General features: G+C 37.9%; 1 protein-coding gene across 1 annotated transcript in view; it reads left to right on the top strand.

The window, feature by feature from the left end:
* Nucleotides 1-25928, top strand: part of LARS1 (leucyl-tRNA synthetase 1) — a 64843-nt gene that overhangs the window by 1205 nt on the left and 37710 nt on the right. The window contains exons 2-12 of the mRNA XM_067732141.1: nt 5611-5729; nt 7478-7565; nt 7962-8042; nt 10189-10326; nt 12777-12938; nt 13578-13690; nt 17670-17733; nt 19689-19756; nt 20099-20324; nt 21400-21487; nt 21570-21646. Of these exons, the coding sequence (XP_067588242.1) occupies nt 5611-5729; nt 7478-7565; nt 7962-8042; nt 10189-10326; nt 12777-12938; nt 13578-13690; nt 17670-17733; nt 19689-19756; nt 20099-20324; nt 21400-21487; nt 21570-21646 (1224 nt within the window). The remainder of the gene's footprint in view (nt 1-5610; nt 5730-7477; nt 7566-7961; nt 8043-10188; nt 10327-12776; nt 12939-13577; nt 13691-17669; nt 17734-19688; nt 19757-20098; nt 20325-21399; nt 21488-21569; nt 21647-25928) is intronic.

Raw genomic sequence — 25928 nt, 5'->3', positions numbered from 1 at the left:
TTCATTTGGTCCCATTCTGGAGCTCATTCTCTTAATTATTGTACTATTTGCAATTGTAAACTATGGGGAAATTTCTTTTGCAAGCACCTTCCTGTAATGAAAGTTTTCTAACTCTGGAAGAAACCTTACCAATAGTAAAGAGTATAAGATAATAAACATGGAGTAACATGGATATAAAATTAGTTTTTATATTATAATTGTATTTGTAAAGAGCAAGCAATGTAATTTCCTTCATATCATAGGAATATTTATTTTATAGAGGTTTTTTTAAACTTTTTTTTTTTTTTTTTGTGGTACGCGGACCTCTCACTGCTATGGCCTCTTCCCGTTACGGAGCACAGGCTCCGGACGCGCAGGCTCAGTGGCTATGGCTCACGGGCCCAGCCGCTCCACGGCATGTGGGATCTTCCCGGACCGGGGCACGAACCCGTGTCCTCTGCATCAGCAGGTGGACTCTCAACCACTGCGCCACCAGGGAAGCCCGGTTTTGACAGTTTTAATACCTTTTAGTTACATGTCAGACTTAGACCTGGGGATTTGTTGTAATAAAGATAATAGTCAACTTTAAATTTTTTGTTTTAAAATTTTTCATTTGGAAAATTTAAATAGTGAACAAAGTAGAAATAATAGTGTTATGTACTTCCATGTGCCCATCACCCAACTTCAGTAATTGGCAGTTCAGGGCCAATCTCGTTTCAGTCGTACCTTCCCCAGAACCTCCTCCTCCACCTGTCAGGATTCATTTTAAACAAACTGAAGGCGCTGTATCATTTCATCCATACATATTTCAGTAAGTTTTTAAAATATAATGAGATATTCTCTTAAAACATAACCACAATGCCATTTTGACATCTGATAAAAAGCACGTGATGTCTAGTTGTCTCTCTGTGATAATGGTTAGCATTATTGAGCATTTACCATGGGGCCGGCACTATGCTAAATCCTTCATGCGTATTATCTCTTAATCCTCATAATAATAGTACAAGGTAGATATAATTATTATTCTCATTTTATAGATAGAGAAATGGAGGCTTAACGAGGTTAAGGATCTTGTCTAAGTTCTACAGCCAGTGGTGCTAGGATATGGCCAGAGTACTAAGAGAAAGCAGAAATAAAAGTCAGAAGATGAGGGTTTTTGTCCAGCCTGACCATTTGCTGGCATAATGATCTCTGAGCTTCAGATTCATCATCTTTGTTTTGTTTTGTTTTGTTTTGCGGTACGCGGGCCTCTCACTGTTGTGGCCTCTCCCGTTGCGGAGCACAGGCTCCGGACGTGCAGGCTCAGCGGCCATGGCTCACGGGCCCAGCCGCTCCGCGGCATGTGGGATCTTCCCGGACCGGGGCACGGACTCGTGTCCCCTGCATCGGCAGGCGGACTCTCAACCACTGCGCCACCAGGGAAGCCCTAGATTCATCATCTTTGAAATGGTAATCGCTGGTCTGCCCACTTCTTAGGGCGATTGTTGCCCACCTCTTAGGGTTGTTGTTAAGATCAAATAAGTTAATGTGCATAAAAGTTTTAAGAACTGCAGAATACTATGAATATATGGAAGAGTTTATTATCTAGTTCAGTGGTTCGTTACTGGGGGTGATTTTGTCCCCCAGAGAACATGTGGTCTGGAGACTCTGGATTATCACAACTGGGGGTGTGCTACTGGCAGCTAGTGGGTAGAAGCCAGGGATGTTCCTAAACATCTTGCAGTGCCCATGACAGCCCCTGAAAACAAAGAATTATTTGGCCCCAAATGTCAGTAGGGCCAAAGTTTAGGAACTTTGCTCTTGTTAAATAACCTTTTAACTAGTTAAAATGATCAATTGTTGGGAATTTCCTGGCTGTCCAGTGGTTAGGACTCTGTGCTTTCACTGCTGAGGGCATGGGTTCGATCCCTGGTCAGGGAACTAATATTGCGCAAACCAAGCAGTGCGGCCCAAAACAAAACAAAATGAAACAAAATGAGACAAAACAGCAAACCAATTGATTAGTTGAGCAACCAATGAAGAAATTGAGACTCAGATTGATCAAGTGACTTGCTCAAAGTTATACAACAAGTTGATGCTGGGGTCAATATCAGATTTCATTACAATTGACCTTTGAGTTTTGAGGAACAAGTTTTTCTGAGAAGCAGAGACCTCAAAGAAGAGCTTTTGTGCATTTAGCACGCTCAGTACAGTGAAAAGAAACACATAGTTCTAAGTAACTTGTGAAGACTGTTGCTTTCATGGGTGGTTGATGTCATTTTTAAGCAAAAAATATTTGTCATGTAACTTCTGTGTCTATTAGCATTGGATGTGGTGCTGAGGTGACTATAAATGTTCTAAAAGTTGCTGTCTCCCAGGAGTTTACAACCCAGTTGGGTAAATATGAGAGATTATTTGGTTGCATGCAGTGGAAGCCAACTCAAGTTGGTTAAAGGAAAGAGGAATTTACTAATGATACAGTGGGATTTCATATGACGCATGACCCTAGGATAGGAGGTACAACAAGGCTTCATGAGGCCTTAGATAATTTTGCCTTTGTGGGCTGCTTCCTCTGTAAAAAAAAAAATATATTAGAAATTATCTTTGACAACTGTGTTGTATAAAGACAGATATATTAATATTATCTATTAAAGATTTTTCTTCTATCCAAAAGTTTAATTTTTTCTTCTGATTCTAAAAGATATTAAAATATTTTGTTGAGCCCCTAGAAGTATTGTGGGCCCTAGGCAGTGTGCCTGTTCCACCTACAGATTAAGTTGGCTATTAGGAGTTGTACAGGCTGTTTTAAGGGCCAGGTGGAAGTGACTTACTTTCTTCTGCTCAAAACTCCTTTGTCAGAACCTAGTCACATAGCTCCAATCTGTGAATTCTCCTGGAACCATGGAAGAGTATGCTTAACTGCCTTTGCTGCACTACCCTAAGTAAGGTTGGGCGTCTGTTGCTGAGTAAGAAAGGGAGGGAATGGATATCGCATAGGCAAACTGTCGTCTCTGCCATAGCTTTTTTCCAAATGGTAGTTCTTGCATGTTAAAATTGAAAACAGGGGTCAACATGTATAGGAATAGAGAGACTTACTTATAACTTACAGGTTACTTGTTAAAAAGAGGATTTTGCAGTAAGAGGGGGCCAAGGAGCTGAGGGTCTAAGTGAAGTTGGTTGGTAGCAGGAATGGAAAAGAGTGAATAGATGGAGGGCCTTATTCTTTCTTGGAGAAGGAAATTCTTTATGCAGCCACATTTAGTTTTATGGAAATTCTTGGGAAGGAGTCCAAATTGCTTAGCAACTTGACTCAAATATGCAACCCAGTTCTTAGTCTTAGGTTATTTTGTTATGGCCATGGTATGCAAAAGCTGGCAGTGTTACTCATTTCTCTTTTTAAATCTTTAAATGTTCAACACATATTTGAGAGCTGCTACAAGCTTAGACATTGAGGATATAATGAGAAATGAGGCACAGTCCCCACTGTGAACAAACTTATAGTCCTATGGGGAAGATAGACTGATACTGATACTGCGTGATTAGTGCTATCATAGAGGTAATACTGGTAGGTAGGAATATATTAAGAATGGTACCTGATACACTCTTGGGGAATCAAGGCAGGTGATCAGCTGGGACCTGAAGGATGAGGTAGCCAGGCAAAGAGATTGGTGGGGTATGAGGGCGGGGAGAATAGCTTGAACAAAGGCCCAGAGGGGAGAGAGGGAGCTTGGCACGCTTGGGAAAGTGCAGGTGGCTTAATAGGCCTGGAGTGGTGGTGAGAGGGAAGAGGGAGGGGCCTGGCAAAGATGAGATAAGAAGGGCCTTGAGTGCCAGGTTTAAAGTATGGACTTTATCCAGAGAGCAGTAGAGAACCTCTGAAGAGTAATTGACTTGGTCAGATTTGTGTTTTGATATAAGTTCTACTCACAGCAATTACGATCTGGTCAGGATTTATAGAAATAAAAAATTTACTTGTCATTTTTATTTTCCTTTGGTACTAGAGAAACTTATGTCCATGACTTTTCAAATGTGGAATTCTTTCTTATTTCCTCTCTGCCTTTGTGGCAGTGTTCTTTTAATCCATCATTGCACCTCCCCTTGTAAGCTGACATTTCATCTTTCTGTTGCTTGTCCTCTTCTATCTTAAACTTGCTTAAAAAAATAAAAAGGAATAGTAAACTTGATTTACTAATCAAATCCTTTGATTTAAAATAAAGAAAACTAAAGGAATTCCCTGGCGGTCCAGTGGTTAGGACTCTGCGATTTCAGTGGGGAAGGCTGGAGTTCAATCCCTGGTCAGGGAACTAAGATCCCACAAGCCCTATAGCATGGCCAAAAAAAAAAAAAAAAAGAAAGAAAGAAAAAAAATATAAAACTGAAAATAGTAAAACAGAGTTGACAACTCTATGGTAGATTTGTACTGAATCTTACCCAATTTTAGTACTCTTATTTTTATTACATAATACACAAGGTATATTTAAGATAGTTATTGAAGAAATAGTGGTAAGTTTAGGGTTTTTTTTAATTGCACAGAAGTCCTGTTTGCATAGTACTTCAAATTTGTGTAACCATTTTTAAAAATAGCTGTCTAAAAATCCAGTATATCTGTGATATGAGTAGAAAGCGTGTTTTAAATAGTTGGGTGGAAGGACAGAGGGAGACATGACATGACTTGGCAAGGTCACTTGCCCTGTAGGTTGTAAAGGTATTCAGTATACGTAGAACCAGGGTATTTTCTCATTTGAAAATGCTGCAGAATCTGGAAATGTTAGCGTGTAAGAAGGGGAAGAAAATCTAATTTCGGTTCAGATAATTTTGTACAAGAAAATAAAATTCTAGAAACTAATATTAAGTTTTCAAAACAGAATTAGATTGTGTATGGTCCATTGGTATCCAGCTTTCCCAGTTGCCAGTTACATAAGTCCCATGTTCCACCTCGGCTGTAGCACATGTGCTTTTAGTAGCTGATTCTTTTTCACAGAGTCACATACTGAGAGGGAAGTTCTAATCCTTCTTCATTTTCAGAGTTAGAGTGATCACGTATGTTTTTTCCTTTTATTTTCATCCAAGGGTGGCATAAGGGATGATGGGAGTGTTGCCAGGTAGATCCAATATGCTGGAGGCATGTTTGCCGTTGTTTCATTTTAATTTCATATTAATAGCCTGTTAACCATTTTGGAGAGAAGTTCTTCATCAGCTTCCTTGAAAAAAAGAACACGCAGATGACTAATCCTCTCTCAGCCTCTACCCATTAGGCCTCACCATCCTCCTTTGGTGGGCATAATTGCAGCTGGGCAAGCAGGCACTGCACCATCCTATGCTTTTCTAAGTATTCATCTATTTTAACTAAATAGGAACATTTGACAATGGTGTTATATTGTAGTATCTAATTAAAAACAAGTATTTCACAGCTTTTTTATGTATTTAAGTAATTCTTTAGTCATCCCTTTGACGTCTGAAGTGGATAACCCTATCAGGTCATGATAGCCCTAATTTTTAGTCTTACTCATTTAAATTTAAAGATAACCATGGAAAAATTAATCTGTCAATAAACAGCTCAGTTCTGTGTGAACCCAAATTTTTTTTTCTTTTTTTTAAAGCAAGTCTGCTGAAATATAGAGTGTATTAGTCTATCTCTTTTGTGTCCAATAGGAAAGAAAAAGAACAACCAAAGTGGACTTCTTGAAGAAGATTGAGAAAGAAGTCCAACAAAAATGGGATGCCAAGAAAGTGTTTGAGGTCAATGCATCTAATTTAGAGAAACAGACTAGGTGAGTAATAGTTTGTGAAACTCTACACCTTGTGTTTCCAGAACCATTGGCTGCAGAGACTGCTCTGTGGAAGGAATAAGGCAGATTGTATTTACAATGTCTGAAACAGGCTGAAGGAGGTAACTTCCACTTTCTCTATTTCAAATTAGCATCCTCTTTCCTATGGAATCTTAAAGGATTTTTTCCTACGTAAAGGTTTTTTTAAAAACTAATACTTTTCATAGTTAGACAAAGGAAAATGTTTTGAAGTTTTATCTTTGCTGACTGATAATAGCAAGTCATTCTGTTACAGAGATTCATATTATAGTGATAATTATCTCCAAAGGCACAGATTATAAATTTTGAAGGATTTCTGTATTTAAAGATCTTATTTTATAAATCTGTATTGCCTTGATGTTAAGAATTGTTTATTAGAAGACAGACCATAGATAATGATATGATATTGGGGAAAAACAAAGTAACTGCTGCAACACAGTACCACAGTAAATATATGCATCAATTATAAGATGCGTCACAATTTCAGATACGTTGGGCTGTAGAAAAATGTGCTTCTTAGAGTTGAGGAAATGCACTGACAACAATAGCAATAATAGCTAATATTGAACAGGTATTGTTCAGTATGCCAAGGCAATAGGAAATAGGCCATTTTTTAACATGCATATTCTCATTTAATGTTCTTAGTAACGCTTTAAGGTTACCAATATTTTAATTTTTGTTTTATTGATGAGTATACTGAGACACAGAGAGGTTAAGTAACCAGCTTACGATTGCATGGCTAGGAATTGACAGGGCTTGGACTTCTTATCAGGACTTTCTGATTCCAAAGTCTATCCTTGCTACTAAGCTACACTCTAATGGAATTTTTTTTTTTTTTAAGAGAGGAAAAGAATTTGCTCTACTACAAAGTCTCTGGTGTTATACTTTAAACTATAATTTGAAGTTTCTGTTTGATTCTAGAACTTTGGTCAAATCTAAGGTAATTTATAACACTGAACGAAAAAAGCTCACGAGTGAAACTAAATGATGTATTGTTTAAAGGCATAGACTTATGTGCAAACTATTCAAAAACAAAGGAATGACAAAAGTAAATTTCAAGATAATGGTTCTGTCTGGTGGGAGGGTGGGGAGTAGCACACGGGTAGCTTCAGTGAGTTCATAAGTTGGATGGTGTGTTTACAGGTGGTCACTTATGAAGTGCAGGTGTGCTTTATAACTTACATATGTCTGTTAGATACACTTGATTCATAGAAAAAAGGAGTATAACATAATACATTAAGCAGCTTTAAAAAGGTGCTTTTTAAGGGAATTTACCACATATCATGTAATTTTGAGGATGTTTTATTTTACCTGAGAGGCTTTGAATTGCTTTATATATATCTAATGAAAGCATATCTCATTTAATCAGTAAAACAGTAAATTAATTCAGTCTCCCTATTAATTTTTTTTTTTAGTATATCATTTTTAACTCAGTATTTTAGCTTAAGTTAAACCTCCAATATTTGCTACAAGGATATTTAGTTCTTTAATAGCCACCTATAAATATCTTAGTTTTTCTAAATCAAAAACAAGTTTCAATTTTAGAGAGCTTTTAATTTCTGGATTTATAAATTTAATTTTCAATGTCTGTTAAATAACTAAAATTTAAACAAGTTATTTATAGTAAGTGTCCCCATGACCCCACCCTTAATTGTAAAAGGAATTTAACATTTTCTTTTTTGTACTTTCTTTTTTACATGATTGTTTTGCAGCAAGGACAAGTACTTTGTAACCTTCCCATATCCATATATGAATGGGCGCCTTCACTTGGGACATACATTTTCTTTATCCAAATGTGAGGTAAAGCTTCCTCTATGTTTAATATAATGGGATGGGAGGGTCTTTAATAAATACTATTTTTAAGAAAATAGCATCTATAGAATTTATTTCCTGTAAGGGAACTTAGAATTCCTTAATTTTAAGCATGGTTTTTATGTTAAAGTAATTTAATTTTTCTGTTTTCACATGCTGTATGTGTGTGTGTGCAGGGGTCTAGGTATGTATACATGTTCATAAGTAATTTCTAGGTTGGTGAAAAGACAGAAAAAAAAGGATAACTTTGCAATGACTATAAAATCTAACTGGTATTCTAAAGGAAGATGTGAAGAGGAAAACTCATGATCTTTGTGAAAAGTCAGAATTTTGTATTTGTCTAGCATTTAAATTTGTAGTTTAAATTGAATTTTTTTTCTATAGTTTGCAGTAGGGTACCAGAGATTGAAAGGAAAAACTTGTCTATTTCCCTTTGGTTTACACTGTACTGGAATGCCTGTTAAGGTAAGATTGCTTTTGGGATTGCTTTGTACTCTTTTTAGCTTAGAGCAAATTAAGCTTAAGTTAAACCTCCAATTCAAGAGCTTGAAATAGGATTTTCCAATATGTACTTCTGTATTACGTTAGAGTGTTTTTTGAAGTGAACTGAATTTATTATCATGAAAATTAATTTTTAGAAAACATTTGGAGAAGTGCTTTAAGGGCACACATTAAGGTCTAAGTGATTTCTAAGTAATGCTGATATCTTTTGGTTCCTTATGTATTCATATTTCTGTTTTAGAATTAGATGATAACTACTAACAAGTAAAATGGGCAGTGTTTTGTGCATTCATGGCATATATAGGCTGTTGGCATAAAATAATAAACAATTCTATCATATTTTGGTCATTTTTGCAAGTGTCTTAAATTTGTCATAAATTCATAATAAAAATAATTTTCAATAAACGATGGGCAAGAAAACTACAGTTGAAAGGATTCCCTAAATCCTTGGGACTTGGGAAATATATCTCATTTCTTTTTATTCTCCAGTCCTTTATTTTGAAAAATGTCCAACCTATAGGAAAGGTAAAATGATAATGCAGTGAGCACCCATGTACCCTTCACTTACAGTTACCAAGTATTAACATTTGCCACAGTTGCTCTAGTTCTGTCTCTCAACATACAATACATGCACACTTTCTTCTCCCTTTTTGTATGAATTCATTGAAAGTAAGTTGGCAGACATCATGACGTGTCACCCCTAAACACTTCAGCTTGTATCTGTTGAGAACAAGGGCATTCTTCTACATTGTCATAGTCCCATTATCCACTCCACGAAATTGAGCATTGATGTATCCTTTCTGGTGGTTTTTTCCTTTTTATTTTGTGGATCACACTTTGCATTTGGTTATCACCAGTACTACATTGATGAGGTTGGAACTTCCCACTGTATCACATCAAAAGTCATATAATGGCAACTTGTGTCATTTTAGTGATATTAAGTTAATAACTGCCAGATTTCCTCATTCTAAAGGTAACTTTTCTCTTTTCTAATTAAAAACTAATCTGTGGGATGATACCTTAAGAGCCTCTGAATATTTGGTTACCCAGTAACTCAGTGGTTTTAGCATCCTTTCATTATCTTTGTCTTTCAGTTATTGAATTTGTGGTTGTAAAATGATGACTTTCTAGTTGTCTCATTCTTGTTAGCTGAAATTCTTCATAGAAGTGTCCCCTCCCTTTTTTTTTTTTTTTTTTTTTTGGTACACGGGCCTCTCACTGTTGTGGTCTCTCCCGTTGCGGAGCACAGGCTCCGGACGCGCAGGCTCAGCGGCCATGGCTCACGGGCCTAGCCGCTCCGCGGCATGTGGGATCTTCCTGGACCAGGGCACAAACCTGCGTCCCCTGCATCGGCAGGCGGACTCCCAACCACTGAACCACCAGGGAAGCCCTCCCCTCCCGTTTTTGAAATTCACAATTCTATATTTGTATTTTTCTCATAACTTTAACACTGTCTACTTGGTGTCATCTTTGTTTGTGACAGTGGACTTATGGTACAGCTGAAAAGAGCTGGGGTTGAAAATGCAGATTCATGTTGTAATTCTGCAGCTTACTAGCTTTATAACCTTGGATAAATCCCTTCATCTTTCAGTGTTTGTATTCTAACTTAATGTCTGTCCTATCTACCTAAATTTCAGAGTCAGGTTTTTCTTTTAAATAAATAAATTTATTTTTTTATTTATTTTTGGCTGTGTTGGGTCTTCATTGCTGTGTGCGAGCTTTCTCTAGTTGTGGCTAGCGGGGGCTGCTCTTCATTGCGGTGCACAGGCTTCTCATTGCAGTGACTTTTCTTGTTATGGAGCATGGGCTCTAGGCACGTGGGCTTCAGTAGTTGTGGGCACGCGGGCTTTAGTAGTTGTGACATGAGGGCTCTAGAGTGCAGGCTCTGTAGTTGTGGCGCACGGGCTTAGTTGCTCCGCGGCATGTGGGATCTTTCCGGACCAGGGCTCAAACCCGTGTCCCTTGCACTGGCAGGTGGATTCTTAACCACTGCACCACCAGGGAAGCCCCAGAGTCAGTTTTAGTTGGCCATAGAAACAACAACAGAACTCAAATTGTTTCCACCTTGAATTTTTAACTTTACCATCTCTAATGTTGTGTTTTTTTGTAGGCATGTGCTGATAAATTGAAAAGAGAAATAGAGCTTTATGGTTGCCCCCCTGATTTTCCAGATGAGGAAGAGGAAGAAGAAGAAATCAGTATTAAAACAGAAGATATAATAATTAAGGATAAAGCTAAAGGAAAAAAGGTTTGGTGGTTTGATCATACTTATTTTGGTTGAAGTTTTATATTTATATTTGTCTGATTTATATGTACATTCCCAGTACTAGCATAGTACCTGACACATAAAAAATACTCAGTAATTTTTAAAAAGTAATAAAGCAGAATTATCTTTCTCACTTTTTGATTACCTTTTTTTCCCCTTTTTACTTTATTTTGACATAATTTTAGACTTACAGAAGAATTACAGGATTGTACAGGGTTCCCTTAGAATCTTAACCCAGTTACATCTTATATAACCATGGTACAGTTCTCAAAACTAAGAAACCAACATTGAACAGTACTGTTTAAGAAACTACATACTTCATTTGGATTTAACAGTTTTTCCTTAATATCCTTATTCTGTTCCAAGATCCAGTCCAAAATCCCATTTTGCATTTCCTTCTCATGTCTTTTCTTCTGTCTTCCATGATCTTGGCACTTTTGAAGAGTACTGGTCAGATAACTTATAGAATGTCCCTCATTTTGGGTTTGTCGAATGCTTTCTCATGAGTAGATTGAGAGGTGATGTGTCTTCAGTGCATCATATCAGGGAGTATAAGATATTGATATATCTTATTACTGGTGCTGTTAACCTTGATTATTTGGTTTGGGTGGTATCTGTTAGGTCTTTCTCCTGTGAAGATTTTATTTTTTCCTTTGTAATTCATGTTTGTTTTGAGAGAGATACTTTGAGGCTATGGAAATAATACCTTGTTTCTTTTTTTGTTTTTAAACCATTGCATTGTATACTTTATATTTTAAAGACTTTTATTTATTTTGGCTGCATTGGGTGTTAGTTGTGGCACTCGGGATCTTCATTGTGGCATGCAGGATCTTTTAGTTGTGTGTGGTATGTGGACTTCTTAGTTGTGGCATGCGGGCTTCTTAGTTGTGGCATGTGGACTCTTAGTTGTGACACGCAAACTCTTAGCTGTGGCATGCATGCAGGATCTAGTTCCCTGACCAGGGATCGAACCCGGGCCCCCTGTGCTGGGAGTGCGGAGTCTTACCCACTGGATCACCAGGGAAGTCCCAATATCTTGTTTCTTTTTATATATTTGCTCACTAATTTTAGCATTCATCATTGGATCTTCCCTGCAGCGGTTATTGCTGCATATTTTGTTCTAATGGTGATTTTCAGTTTCCCTCATTCCTTCTACATTTATTATCTGGAATTCTTCTGAAAGGAAAAGTTGTTCTTTCTCCCTCATTTACTTATCTGTTAATTTCTTTTTTATATCAGTGTGGAATCATGCATATTTATTTATTCTTTGGGTTATAATCTAATCCTATTGGGTTTTTTTGAGTTATTGTTATTGCTCAAATTGTTCTAGCAATGGCCATTGGGGGAATCTTTTAGGTGGGCTCCTGTGTCCATTTGACATGCCCCTATCTTTTTTTCTTTTTTCTATTTCTTTCTTTCTCTTTTCTTTTCTTTTTTTTTTTGAGCACTTCTATACATTCAGGTGCCACAAGATGCTCCAGGCTCATTTTGTATTTTCCCTGTTTTAGCCCCAGAGTCAACCGCTTTTCCAAGGAGTCCTCTTTCCTTTTATTGAAATATAGTATTTAGAAACTAAGTTCCGAGTGCTAGTTATGCTCATTGTTTCTAGGTCCTCTCAGTAGAAAGAGCAAGGAAATATATGTATGTCTACTAACCCACTTATATGTACGTGTCTGTATTTATTTCTTTATACATTTAAAAAAATTTCTTTATATTTTTTAAATGAGTTTTTTTTTTAATTAATGTAAACTCTTCCTTCCTTCCTTTCCTTCCTTTCCTTTCCTTTCCTTTCCTTTCCTTTCCTTTCCTTTCCTTTCCTTTCCTCTCTTCCTCCCTCCCTCCCTCCCTCCTTCCCTCCCTCCCTCCTTTCCTCCATCTCTCTCTCACTCTTCACAGTGTATTGTTGTGTTGGTTTGACAAGTGCATGGAGTCATGTTTCTACCACCACAGTACTATACAGAACAGTTTCCTCAGCCCCCAGATTCCTTGTCCTACCTTTTTATAATTCAGCCTTTTTGCCTACCTCCAGTCCCTGGCATGTGGTTACCTTTTTGATATTGGTAAATATTGGAAAAGGAGGAAACTCTTGTTAGCAGCTTATTCATAACTAAAAAAGATGCATATGGTATTTGAAAAAAGGAAATAGAGAAGGTTTGGTGCTAAGATCTTATCTTTGTGATGATAACTTTTTATGGTTCCACCTCTGTATTGATAGTTATCTTTGGTGTCAGAATCCAGGTATCAGACTATATGGTTTGGCAAACAGAACAGTACATCCAGATCCTGCACTATTCTGACATGTCAACAGTATTGTTTTAGATTTTAAAAAACTACCAAATAGGATTATTCGCTTAAAATTACTGTGGTCCTGGAATTTGTTAGCCAGTTGTTAGTTATTCTTTGATGGAGTTTGGTTTTGCTGTTATTTTCAGAGTAAAGCTGCTGCTAAAGCTGGATCTTCTAAATACCAGTGGGACATTATGAAATCCCTTGGTCTGTCTGATGAAGAGATAGTCAAATTTTCTGAAGCAGAATATTGGCTTGACTATTTCCCACCACTGGCTGTTCAGGATCTGAAGAGAATGGGTTTGAAGGTATGCCCATCACCCCCAGAGTTTAAGGATATATGAAAAATACATTATATTTGTGTGATTGAATGAGATTTGGACTACCTCTTAATTTAGAATAGTATATTCCAGTAATGACTCAGTACTGTTATTGTCAGATTAGAACCACATGGGCCTCAATGTAAGCAATGAAGTACTTCAATATTTGTTGTTTTGGAATGTATATACATATATTAACAATTAGTAGAAAGGCATTCTATTCAAAGAATATGAAGAAGCCCACAACATTGTAAATCAACTATACTTCAATAAAATTAAAAAAAAAAAAAAAAAGATAAGACGAAGCCCAAGTGTAGCTTGAATATTTAGGGATACATAAAGGTGTTATGTAAATGCTCCTTCTTAATTTCTTATAATTCCTGTATGTTTAATAGGTAAATGTGTGTGTTTAAAAACTTACATATTAAGCACAAATTAACATAATTATGACGTATTATATATTTAATAGGTGGAACTTGAAATTTTTTGGTTTCCTTTGATATTTTTGATATAATTCTAAGTTGGAAAATAAGGAGTAGAAGAGTAAATAATTGATTCATGGGAATTCCTGTTCATAGAGACCATATAAATTTCTCAAAAATTACCTTTTCCTTTCTCCTTCTGTAGGTAGACTGGCGTCGTTCCTTCATCACCACTGATGTTAATCCTTACTATGACTCGTTTGTCAGGTGGCAGTTTTTAACATTAAGAGAAAGAAGCAAAATTAAATTTGGGAAGCGGTGAGTTTGTTGTCCTTCGGTATAATAAAGTAAAAATCATGTAATTCCTGCATTATAATTCAGTATGCCCCAGAGCTTACTTTTTTCCATTATCTTTTCTCTTTTTATAATTTCTCTTTTTGTTCTCTTGTTTCCTTTGAATTCCTTTTTGTTTGGCTGGTGTCTCAGTTTCTCTGAGCTGCTTAGTGTTTGTGACAAATAGAACCAGGGAGAATAGGGGTCTCACTAAAGATTCTCTCTTATGTTCTCACTAAAGATTCTCTTAAGTATTCTAGCCAAGTAGAAAAATAAATTTATTTGTGTTTTAGTTTATCTTTTTGCTCTATAAAATCTTCTATAAAGTTCTTCCTTGATTATATGGATTAATTAAAAGCAATTTGCAATTTTTTTTTAGTTTTTGAATTTTATTTTATTAATTTTTTTATACAGCAGGTTCTTAGTAGTCATCCATTTTATACACATCAGTATATACATGTCAATCCCAATCACCCAATTCAGCACACCACCATACCCACCCACATAGCGGCTTTCCCCCCTTGGTGTCCATACATTTGTTCTCTATATCTCTGTCTCAACTTCTGCCCTGCAAACTGGTTCATCTGTACCATTTTTCTAGGTTTCACATACATGCGTTAATATACGATATTTGTTTTTCTTTCTGACTTAACTTCACTCTGTATGACAGTCTCTAGATCCATCCACGTCTCAACAAATGAACCAATTTCATTCCTTTTTATGGCTGAGTAATATTCCATTGTATATATGTAACACATCTTCTTTATCCATTCGCCTGTCGATGGGCATTTAGGTTGCTACCATGACCTGGCTATTGTAAATAGTGCTGCAATGAACATTGGGGTGCATGTGTCTCTTTGAATTTATGGTTTTCTTTGGGTATATGCCCAGTAGTGGGATTGCTGGATCATATGCTAGTTCTATTTTTAGTTTTTTAAGGAAGCTCCATTACTGTTCTCCATAGTGGCTGTATCAATTTACATTCCCACCAGCAGTGCAAGAGGGTTCTCTTTTCTCCACATCCTCTCCAGCATTTGTTGTTTGTAGATTTTCTGATGATGCCCATTCTAACTGGTGTGAGGTGATACCTCATTGTAGTTTTGATTTGCATTTTTCTAATAATTAGTGATGTTGAGCAGCTTTTCATGTGCTTCTTGGCCATCTGTATGTCTTCTTTGGAGAAATGTCTATTTAGGTCTTCTACCCACTTTTGGATTGGGTTGTTTGTTTCTTTAATATTGAGCTGCATGAGCTATTTATATATTTTGGAGATTAATCCTTTGTCCATTGATTCGTTTGCAAATATTTTCTCCCATTCTGAGGGTTGTCTTTTCATCTTGTTTATGGTTTCCTTTGCTGTGCAAAAGCTTTGAAGTTTCATTAGGTCCTATATGTTTATTTTTGTTTTTATTTCCATTACTCTAGGAGGTGGATCAAAAAAGATCTTGCTGTGCTTTATGTCAAAGAGTGTTCTGCCTACGTTTTCCTCTAAGAGTTTTATAGTGTCCAGTCTTACATTTAGGTCTCGAATCCATTTTGAGTTTATTTTTGTGTATGGTGTTAAGGAGTGTTCTAATTTCATTCTTTTACATGTAACTGTCCAGTTTTCCCAGTATCACTTATTGAAGAGACTGTCTTTTCCCCATTGTATATCCTTGCCTCCTTTGTCAGAGATTAGTTGACCATAGGTGCGTGGGTTTATCTCTGGGCTTTCTATCTTGTTCCATTGATCTGTGTTTCTGTTTTTGTGCCAGTACCATATTGTCTTCATTACTGTAGCTTTGTAGTATAGTCTGAAGTCAGGGGGTCTGATTCCTCCAGCTCCGTTTATTTCCCTCAAGACTGCTTTGGCTACTCGGGGTCTTTTGTGTCTCCATACAAATTTTAAGGTTTTTTGTTCTAGTTCTGTAAAAAATGCCATTGGTAATTTAATAGGAATTGCATTGAATCTGTAGATTGCTTTGGGTAGTATAGTCATTTTCACAGTATTGATTCATCCAATCCAAGAACATGGTCTATCTCTCCATCAGTTGGTATCCTCTTTAATTTCTTTCATCAGTATCTTATAGTTTTCTGCATACAGGTCTTTTGTCTCTGTAGGTAGGTTTATTCCTAGGTATTGTATTCTTTTTGTTGCAATGGTAATTGGGAGCGTTTCCTTAATTTCTCTTTCAGATTTTTCATCATTAGTGTATAGGAATGCAAGAGATTTCTGTGTATTAATATTGTATCCTGCAACTTTACCAAATTCATTGATTAGCTCTAGTAGTTTTCTGGTGGCATCTTTAGGATTCTCTATGTGTAGTATCATGTCATCTGCAAACAATGACAGTTTTACTTCTTCTTTTCCAATTTGTATTCCTTTTATTTTTTTTTCTTCTCTGATTGCCGTGGCTAGAACTTCCAAAACTATGTTGAATAATAGTGGTGAGAGTGGACATCCTTGTCTCGTTCCTGATCTTAGAGAAAATGCTTTCAGTTTTTCACCATTGAGAATGATGTTGGCTGTGGGTTTTTCGTATATGGCCTTTATTATGTTGAGGTAGGTTCCCTCTATGCCTGTGTCTTTTGGTTGGAGCATTTAATCCATTCACGTTTAAGGTAATTATCGATATGTATGTTCCTATGACCATTTTCTTAATTGTTTTGGGTTTGTTTTTGTTGGTCCTTTTCTTCTCTTGTGTTTCCCACTTAGTGAAGTTCCTTTAGCGTTGTTGTAGAGCTGGTTTTGTGGTGCTGAATTCTCTTAGCTTTTGCTTGTCTGTAAAGCTTTTGATTTCTCCATCGAATCTGAATGAGATCCTTGCAGGGGAGAGTAATCTTGGTTGTAGGTTCTTCCCTTTCATCACTTTAAGTATATCATGCTACTCCCTTCTGGCTTGTAGAGTTTCTGCTGAGAAATCAGTTGTTAACCTTATGGGAGTTCCCTTGTATGTTATTTGTTGTTTTTCTCTTGCTGCTTTCAATCATTTTTCTTTGTCTTTAATTTTTGCCAGTTTGATTACTGTGTGTCTCGGTGTGTTTCTTCTTGGGTTTATCCTGTATGGGACTTTCTGCGCTTCCTGGACTTGGGTGGCTCTTTCCTTACCCATGTTAGGGAAGTTTTTGACTGTAATCTCTTCCAGTATTTTCTCAGAGTATTTTCTCTCTCTCTTCTGCTTCTGGGACCCCTATAATGCGAATGTTGTTGCGTTTAATGTTATCTCAGGGTCTCTTAGACTGTCTTCATTTCTTTTCATTCTTTTTTCTTTATTCTGTTCCGCAATAGTGAATTCCACCATTCTGTCTTCCAGGTCACTTATCCGTTCTGCCTCAGTTATTCTGCTATTGATTCCTTCTAGTGTAGTTTTCATTTCATTTATTGTATTGTTCATCTCTGTTTGTTTGTTCTTTAATTCTTCTTGGTCTTTTTTAAACATTTCTTGCATCGTCTTGATCTTTGCCTCCATTCTTTTCCGAGGTCCTGGATCATCTTCACTGTCATTTTTCTGAATTCTCTTTCTGGAAGGTTGCCTATCTCCACTTCATTTAGTTGTTTTTCTGGGGTTTTATCTTGTTCCTTCATCTGGTACATAGCCCTCTGCCTTTTCATCTTGTCTGTCTTTCTGTGAATGTGGTTTTCGTTCCACAGGCTGCAGGATTGTAGTTCTTCTTCTGCTGTCTGCCTTATGCTATTTTCATTTTAAAGGCAAATTTATATTTTACAGTCTTCTGTTTCATACCATAAAGCCAAGATCAGTGAATATTTTTCAGTGGTATTACCTTTGTTGAAGGCAGAAAGCTTTCATTAAATAACTATGTTGGCAGTAGAAGTCGCCATAAAAGCATAAAAATGATGTAGACATTTGCTCATTTAGAAGTTTTAGTTAGAAGAAATATTGTGATGGTTAGGTGCAACACTGGCAAATATGTTAGGATAAAACTTGTACGTTAAAATAATATTTGTCACTTACTTATTTTTTAGGTATACCATTTATTCTCCAAAAGATGGACAGCCTTGTATGGATCATGACAGACAAACTGGAGAGGTAATTATTTGTGCCATAGAGTAGCTATTGTAATAATTCTTTTTTTAAATAAATTTACTTGTTTGATTATTTTTGGCTGTGTTGGGTATTTGTTGCTGCATGTGGGCTTTTCTCTAATTGCGGCAAGTGGATGCTACTCTTTGTTGTGGTGTTCAGGCTTCTCATTGCGATGGCTTCTCTTTGTTGTGGAGCATGGGCTCTAGGTGTGTGAGCTCTAGGCGCTCAGGCTTCAGTAGTTTGACACGCGGGTTCAATAGTTGTGGCACATGGGCTTAGTTGCTCTGCGGCTAGTGGGATCTTCCCGGAGCAGGGCTTGAACCCGTGTCCCCTTCATTGGCTGGCGGATTCTTAACCACTGTGCCACCAGGGAAGTCCCTATTGTAATAATTCTTAATGTGGGCATAGAGTTTAAGAAATAGATTAGAAATCTAAAAATCACTTTATTTCAGTGCTGAGGTGTATAGTCATGATACTCTGGTGGCTGTTAAGCCAGAGGCAGAATGTCATCATAGGTACCTGTATCTTGTCAAGGACCTTGCTACTCCAAGAGTAGCACTAGGTTCAGCTGCATCAGCTTGTGTTAGAAAAGCACATTTTTGTTTGTTCGTCTGTTTTTTGTTTTTGTTTTGTTTCTTTGGCTGCTGTGCCTGGCTTGTGGGATTCCCTGACCAGGGATCGAACCCAGGCAACTTGGTAGACAAAGCGCAGAGTCCTAACCACTGGACTGCCTGGGAAATCCTAGAAAAGCAGATTCTTGAACCTCACTCCCAAATTGCTGAATCAGAAGCTCTGGGGGTGGGGCCTAGGAACCTGTCTTAACGTGTTCTCAGTGTGATTCATATGCCTGCTAATGTTTGAGAAGAACTGCTTGGAGAGTGCACTGCTCTAAAAGGAGAGCATGAGGAAAGGTAATGAGATATGTGGTTAACTGTTGTACGCAGATTCCATTTATACTTGCTTTGGTCACATGCCTACTTACTTATTTCCAAAGTACTTCCAGCCATGCATGACATCAGTTCATTCTACATTCCTGTAGGACACATTCGTGACATTATTCCTTGTAATACTTGAATGAAGTAAGGGTAAGTCATTTGCCTAAAGCCTTGGCACAGTAAATCAACAGCAATGCCAGGATCTGAACTTTGCAGTCCCTATGAGTGTGTCATTCTTTGTTACCACCTTTGAACACATTTGTAGTCTAGCAACTACCTTTCAAAATCAGCCTTCAATTATGATGTAACTTATTTGACAGAAATGAGTGTTAATCAAAATTTTGAAAGATTTGAGGGCCTTCAGAGGCCCAGTTTACTATGCTAAGTTTTAATATAGTCAGTGGTAGCAGTATCCTAAATTTCAATAGTACATCATAGTTTTTCACAGCATTTTCCTATCATTATCTTAGGTTTTCCTCAGGACAGTCCTGTATGAGTCACAGCACAGTTATTTTACAGATGAGGAAATGAAGGCTCAGAGTGATTGTGACTCCTTGGGTCAAGCCACAAGTGAGGGCCCAAGCTAGGTTTTGAATGCACATCATCTGACCCCTGGTCCAGTGTATGTCTGTGATGACTGCTCTGTAGGATTGATGTTGGTTGTATCTTCTAACTCCCATTTTGGCAAATACTATTTTGGCTGATTAATCCAAGTCACTTCATTTTTTTTTCCCGCTGTTCTTCCCTCTCAAGGGAGCTCTTAGCAAATCTTACTTAGTACAGTCTGGGCCTCCTTGATTGGTTTTGGTCTGGTGTGGGGTGGGATGGTGGTCTTCAAGTCATTTTTACACATTAGGCTTCCATGTGGTCAGCACACCACTGGCAGTCTCTTCATTGGGAGAAAGAATTATTCTAACAATGCAGGAACCCATTTTAGAAATTTGAATCAGATCTCTCACATAGATTAGTAGGTGTAGTCCAAGCCTTTCTTTCTCCCTTGAATTTTTGTTTTATTTTGTTTAGGGTGTTGGACCTCAGGAATATACTTTAATCAAGTTGAAAGTGCTTGAGCCATACCCATCCAAATTAAGGTAGGTTTGCTACCTACCTTAATAGGTAGAAGAATTGTTGCTTCATCTTTTTTTTTTTTTTTTTTTTTGCCGTATGCGGGCCTCTTAACTGCTGTGGCCTCTCCCGTTGTGGAGCACAGGCTCCGGATGTGCAGGCTCAGTGGCCATGGCTCACGGGCCCAGCTTCTCCGCGGCATGTGGGATCTTCCTGGACCGGGGCACGAACCCGTGTCCCCTGCATCGGCAGGCGGACTCTCAACCACTGCGCCACCAGGGAAGCCCTGCTTCATCTTTTTGAAATATCAGATAGTTGTGATGGAATCCATAATGTTTTTTGCATAAATGTATATTTTTTCTTCCTAGTGGCTTGAAAGGGAAAAATATCTTCTTGGTAGCTGCTACTCTCAGGCCTGAGACCATGTTTGGACAGACAAACTGTTGGGTTTGCCCTCATATGAAGTACATTGGATTTGAGACAGTGAATGGAGGTATATTCATCTGCACCCAAAGAGCCGCAAGGAATATGTCATACCAGGGCTTTACCAAGGACAATGGAGTGGTGCCTGTTGTTAAAGAGTTAATGGGAGAGGTAAGTTGGGTAACAGACTTTATTTTAGTGCATGAATTTAGAGGAAAATGTCAAAAATGAAGCTTGAGAAAACATTTAAAAAAACCTTTTAATTGAGGTATACGTTACAGTCAAATGTGTTAAGTCATAAATGTGTATATTTTTGGTGTGTTTTTTTCCTGTTCTTAAATGCAACTTTTTTCCATGTTAATTTGAACAGATTCTGGAATGAGGAAAATGGGTGGTATATATTTAAAAATAGCTTTCAACCTTTAAGGCTATTATTATATTTAGCCTTTATCCTATATGACTATAAATTCCATAAGCAGCTTATGTATATTAATAAAGTGGAAGGGTGGGAACTATATGGAATTGAAAAGTGCATTCCTTAGGTAAACAAGCAGCTGCAAGCTGTTTGTGTGTTTTGTTTTGTTGTGTTTTGTTTTGTTTTTTTTTTTGGCTGTGCCGAGCGGCATGTGGGATCTTAGTTCCCTGACCAGGGATTGAACCTGAGCTCCCTGCATTGGAAGTGTGGAGTCTTAACCACTGGACTGCTGGGGAAGCCCCGCAAGCTGTTTGTTGATATATGAGAATATGGGTCCAGTATTATCTGACCTTCTGATTTTTTCTTTTAAGATACATCTTTTTAATTCAGTTTGTCTTCCTAATTATCATTTAAAATAGAGATACAGTATTCTATCTTGTTGATGTTTCATATTTTATTAAGTGATTTTTTTATCATTTAAAGTTTTAGTTGTTTCCAGGTTTTGCTAATGTAGTTAACACAGCATTGGGGAGATTCTCAAAGAAAAAATAATTCTTTTTCCTGTGAGGTAAATTCCTAGGATTGGATTGCTGGGTCCAAGTTGGATTCCTATATTGTTTTCCTCAAGCAATGTATAAGTGTACTAATTTCCTCACAACCTTGCAAGATTTGGGTATTATAATTATTTTCAATTATTTTTAGTCTAGTAGGTATAAAAGAATGAGTGTTGTTGATTATTAGCTTCTCAGGGCTTAAAATGTTAACATTGTTTTAAATTTTAATGATTAGAATAAGTTACTTCTGTTTTATGCTGATCTTTTTCTTACATAGGATATTCTTGGTGCATCACTTTCTGCACCTTTAACATCCTATAAGGTGATCTATGTTCTCCCAATGCTCACCATCAAGGAGGATAAAGGTAAAGAGTTTATTTCTTTCTAGAAATTCTTTGCGAAACACATTCTGGTTATATTAGTTAATTCTACAGTTTCTTTTATAAGGTACTGGTGTGGTCACAAGTGTTCCTTCTGACTCCCCCGATGATTTTGCTGCCTTCAGAGACTTGAAGAAAAAGCAAGTGAGTATCTGTGTTTCATGTTCCTATTTCCTCTTCATCATCTCATTGGTTAGGTACCACTGAACTAATTATTGGATTAGGCTAAAAAGCTATGCGTGTATCTTTGAAATGCTACCTTTAACCTGTTTCTTGATATTTATATGTTTTTCTATGATTTGAATTTTAAATATCGATGTAAAATTTATAGAATCTTTTTTTTTTTTTGGCTGTGCTGTGTGGCATGTGGGATCTTAGTTCCCTGACCAAGGATAGAACCCACGCCCCGCTGCAGTGTAAGCGTGGAGTCTTAACCACTGGACCGCCAGGGAAGTCCCCATAGAATCTTTTTTTTTTTTTTTTTTTGCGGTACGCGGGCCTCTCACTGTTGTGGCCTCTCCCGTAGCAGAGCACAGGCTCCGGACACGCAGGCTCAGCAGCCATGGCTCACGGACCTAGCCGCTCCGTGGCAGGTGGGATCTTCCCAGACCGGGGCACGAACCCGTGTCCCCTGCATCGGCAGGCAGACTCTCAACCACTGTGCCACCAGGGAAGCCCCCCATAGAATCTTTAAGACTTATTTTTTTAGAGCAGTTTTAGGTTCATAATAAAAATCGAGAGGAAGGTACAGAGATTTCCCATATACCCCCTGCTTCAACACCTGCATAGCCTCCCCCATTATTAGTATCACTCACCAGAGTGGTACTTTTTTTTTTTTTTTTTACTGAAGATGAACCTACATTGACACATCATAATCACCCAAAGTCCGTAGTTTACCTTAGGGTTCACTCTTGGTGGTGTACATTCTGTGGATTTGGACGAATGTATAATAACATGTGTCCATCATTATAATACACAGGATTTTCACTGCCTTAAAAATCCTCTGTGCTCGGGCTTCCCTGGTGGCACAGTGGTTGAGAGTCCGCCTGCTGATGCAGGGGTCATGGGTTTGTGCCCCGGTTCGGGAAGATCCCACATGCCGTGGAGCGGCTGGGCCGCTGAGCCTGTGCGTCCGGAGCCTGTGCGCTGCAGTGGGAGAGGCCACAACAGTGAGAGGACCGCGTACTGGGAAAAAAAAAAAAAAAAAAATCCTCTGTGCTCTTTTTGTTCGTCTCTCCTCCCTCCCACCCCTGGCAACCACTGATCCCTCCCTCCCTTCCTTCCTTCCTTCCTTCCTTCCTTCCTTCCTTCCTTCCTTCCTTCCTTCCTCCCTCCCTCCCTCCCTTCTTCCCTTCCTCCCTCCCTCCCTCCCTTCCTCCTTCCCTCCCTCCCTTCCTCCGGGTCTTAGTTGGGACACGTGTGATCTTCGTTGCAGCATGTGGGATCTAGTTCCCTGACCAAGGATCAAACCCTGGCCCCCTGCGTTGGGAGTGTGGAGTCTTAACCACTGGACCACCAGGGAAGTCCCCACTGATCTTTTTTTTTTTTTTTGCGGTACGCGGGCCTCTCACCGTTGTGGCCTCTCCCGTTGCAGAGCACAGGCTCCGGACACACAGGCTCAGCGGCCATGGCTCACGGGCCCAGCCGCTCTGTGGCACGTGGGATCCTTCCGGACTGGGGCACGAAACCGTGTCCCCTGTGTTGGCAGGCGGACTCTCAACCACTGTGCCACCAGGGAAGCCCCCCACTGATCTTTTTAATTGTCACCATAGTTTTACCTTTCCAGAAAGTCATATAGTTGGAATCATACAGTATGTAGCCTTCTTAGATTTTCTTTCAATTAGCAATATGTATTTAAGGTTTCTCATGTCTTTTCATAGCTTGATAGCATATTTCTTTTCAGCACTAATAATATTCTGTTGTCTGGATGTACATTTATTCATTCACCTGATGAAGAACATCTTGGTTGCTAACAAGTGTTGGCAGTTATGAGTAAAGCTGCTGTAAACATCCGTGTGCAGGATATTGTATAGACAACTCTTTTGCGTAAACACCAAGGAGTGCGATTGCTGTATCATATGGTAAAAGTATGTGTAATTTTGTAAGAAACCACCAAACTGTCTTCCAAAGTGGCTGTACCATTTTGCATTCTTACCAGCAATGTATGAGAGTTCCTGTTGCTCCACATCCTTGTCAGCATTTGGTATTGTCAGTTTTCCAGATTTTGGCCATTGTAATTGGTGTGTAGTCATATCTCATTGTTTTATTTTGCATTTTCTTGATGGCAGATGTTGTGGAGTGTTTTTTCATATGCTTGTTTGCCATCTGTGTATCTTCTTTGGTGAGATTTGTCTGTTAAGGTCTTTGGCTTATTTATTTATTTATTTTAAATGAGTTGTTTTAATTATAGGTGGTACAGAATTCAGGATAGAACCAAGACTTAAGAACACATTTTGGCAGGCTTCTGGGCTGGGTTTATGCAGGTCTCATAAGCTAAGAAATGGCTGAGAACTAAAGACAAGATGAGCCACTGTATGATTTTTTTTTTTAACAAAAGTTTATTCTTAAATGTACAATAGGTTCCAAGACAACACTTCATTCTAGCTATAAGTGGCAACAGATACTATGGCAGGGAGTCCAGATGTTTAAACAGGAATGGAATTAGGATCATCATTGCCTCAAACACAAGGAACAGCTTACTTTTTGCCAGATTTTTTAATAACACCTGTGGCCAGGGGGGCCTTTCCCTGCGGCCTTCGCTTTTAGCTCCTTGAGTTTCTTCTGCTCCTCCTTCTGTTTCTGCTTGAATGCCTTACCTTCCTTGTCTATCTCCTTGGCTTGCTTCTTGGCGTGCTTCAGGGGCTTCTCCTCGCCACCTTCAGGGCCCAACATGGTGCCTGCCACCCCTTCCCCAGAGCCTGCTCCTGGAAGCCTTATTTTTTAAATCAGGTTGTTTGTTTTCTTATTGTTGAGTTTTAAGAGTTCTTTGTATATTTAAGAGTCCTTTATCAGATGTGTTTTTTGAAAATATTTTTTCTCAGTGTGTGGTTTGTCTTTCAATTCTCTTGATGTTGTCTTTTGCAGAGAAGAACTTTTTAATTTTAATGAAGTCCAGCTTATCAATGATTTCTTTCATAGATTATGTCTTTGGTGTTGTATCTAAAAAGGCATCACCATATGCGTGGACATTTAGGTTTTTTCCTGTGTTATCTTCTAGGAATTTTATAGTTTTGTGTTTTACATCTAGTTCCATGATCTGTTTTGAGTTAATTTTTGTGTTGAGTGTCAGGTCTGTGTCTAAATTCATTTTTTTGCTTGTGGATGTTCAGTTGTTCCAATAACATTTGTTGAAGAGACTGTCTTTGCTCCATTGTATTGCCTTTGCTCCTTTGTCAAAGATCAGTTGACTGTATTTATGAGGGACTCTTTCTGGGCTCTCTGTTATGTTCCATTGATCTATCTGTCTGTTCTTTTGCCAGCACCACACTATCTTGGTTATTATAACTTTATTATAAGTAAGTCTTGAAGTCAGACTTTATTTATACTTCTAACTTTATTCTTCTTTTATATTGAGTTGGCTATCCTGGGGCTTATTCCTCTCCACGTAAACTTTGGAATCAGTTTGTTGATATCCATAAAGTAACTGGCTAGAATTTTGATTGAGAGTGTATTGAATCTGTTGGTTAAGTTGAAAAGAACTGACATCTTGACAACATTATGTCTTCTAATCCTTGAACATGGAATATCTCTCCATTTATTCAGTTCTTCTTTGATGCTGTTCATCAGAGTTTTGTAGTTTTCCTCATATCTTACATTTACATTGTTAGTTTTGTACCTAAGTGCAATTGAACAACACAGGTTTGAACTGTGCAGGTCCATTTATAAGTCTTTTTTTCAATAAATATGTACTACAGTACCAGGTGATCTGTGGTTGATTGAATTTGCAGATGTGGAACCACGGATACAGTGGTCTGACTGTAAAGATATATGCAGATTTTTGACTGCTTGGGGTAGTTGGCACCACTAACCCCCATGTTGTTGAAGGGGCAACTGTATTTAATTTTGGGGGTTACTAATGTAAATGGTATTGTGTTTTTAATTTCAAGTTCCACTTGTTAATTGTTGGTATATAGGAACACCATTGAATTTTGTGTTTTAGCCGTGTATCCTGCAACCTTTCTATAATTGCCTGTTAGTTCTAGGACTTTTTTTTGTTGATTCTTTTGGATTTTCTACATAGGTGATCATGCTATCTGCAAACAATGACAGTTTTGTCTTCCTTCGCAGTCTGTATACCTTTTCTTTTCTTGCCTTATTTAATTACCAAGAGCATTCAGTATGATGTTGAAAAGGAGTAGTGAGAGGGGATATGTATTGTGTCTGATCTTAGTGGGAAAGCTTTGAATTTTTTGAAAATCATCAAGTA

The sequence above is a fragment of the Pseudorca crassidens genome, chromosome 3 (genome assembly GCF_039906515.1).
Source record: "Pseudorca crassidens isolate mPseCra1 chromosome 3, mPseCra1.hap1, whole genome shotgun sequence".
Taxonomy (NCBI): Eukaryota; Metazoa; Chordata; class Mammalia; order Artiodactyla; family Delphinidae; genus Pseudorca; species Pseudorca crassidens.
Note: the sequence above shows the minus strand (reverse complement) of the source record. Positions and strands in the feature narration are given on the sequence as shown.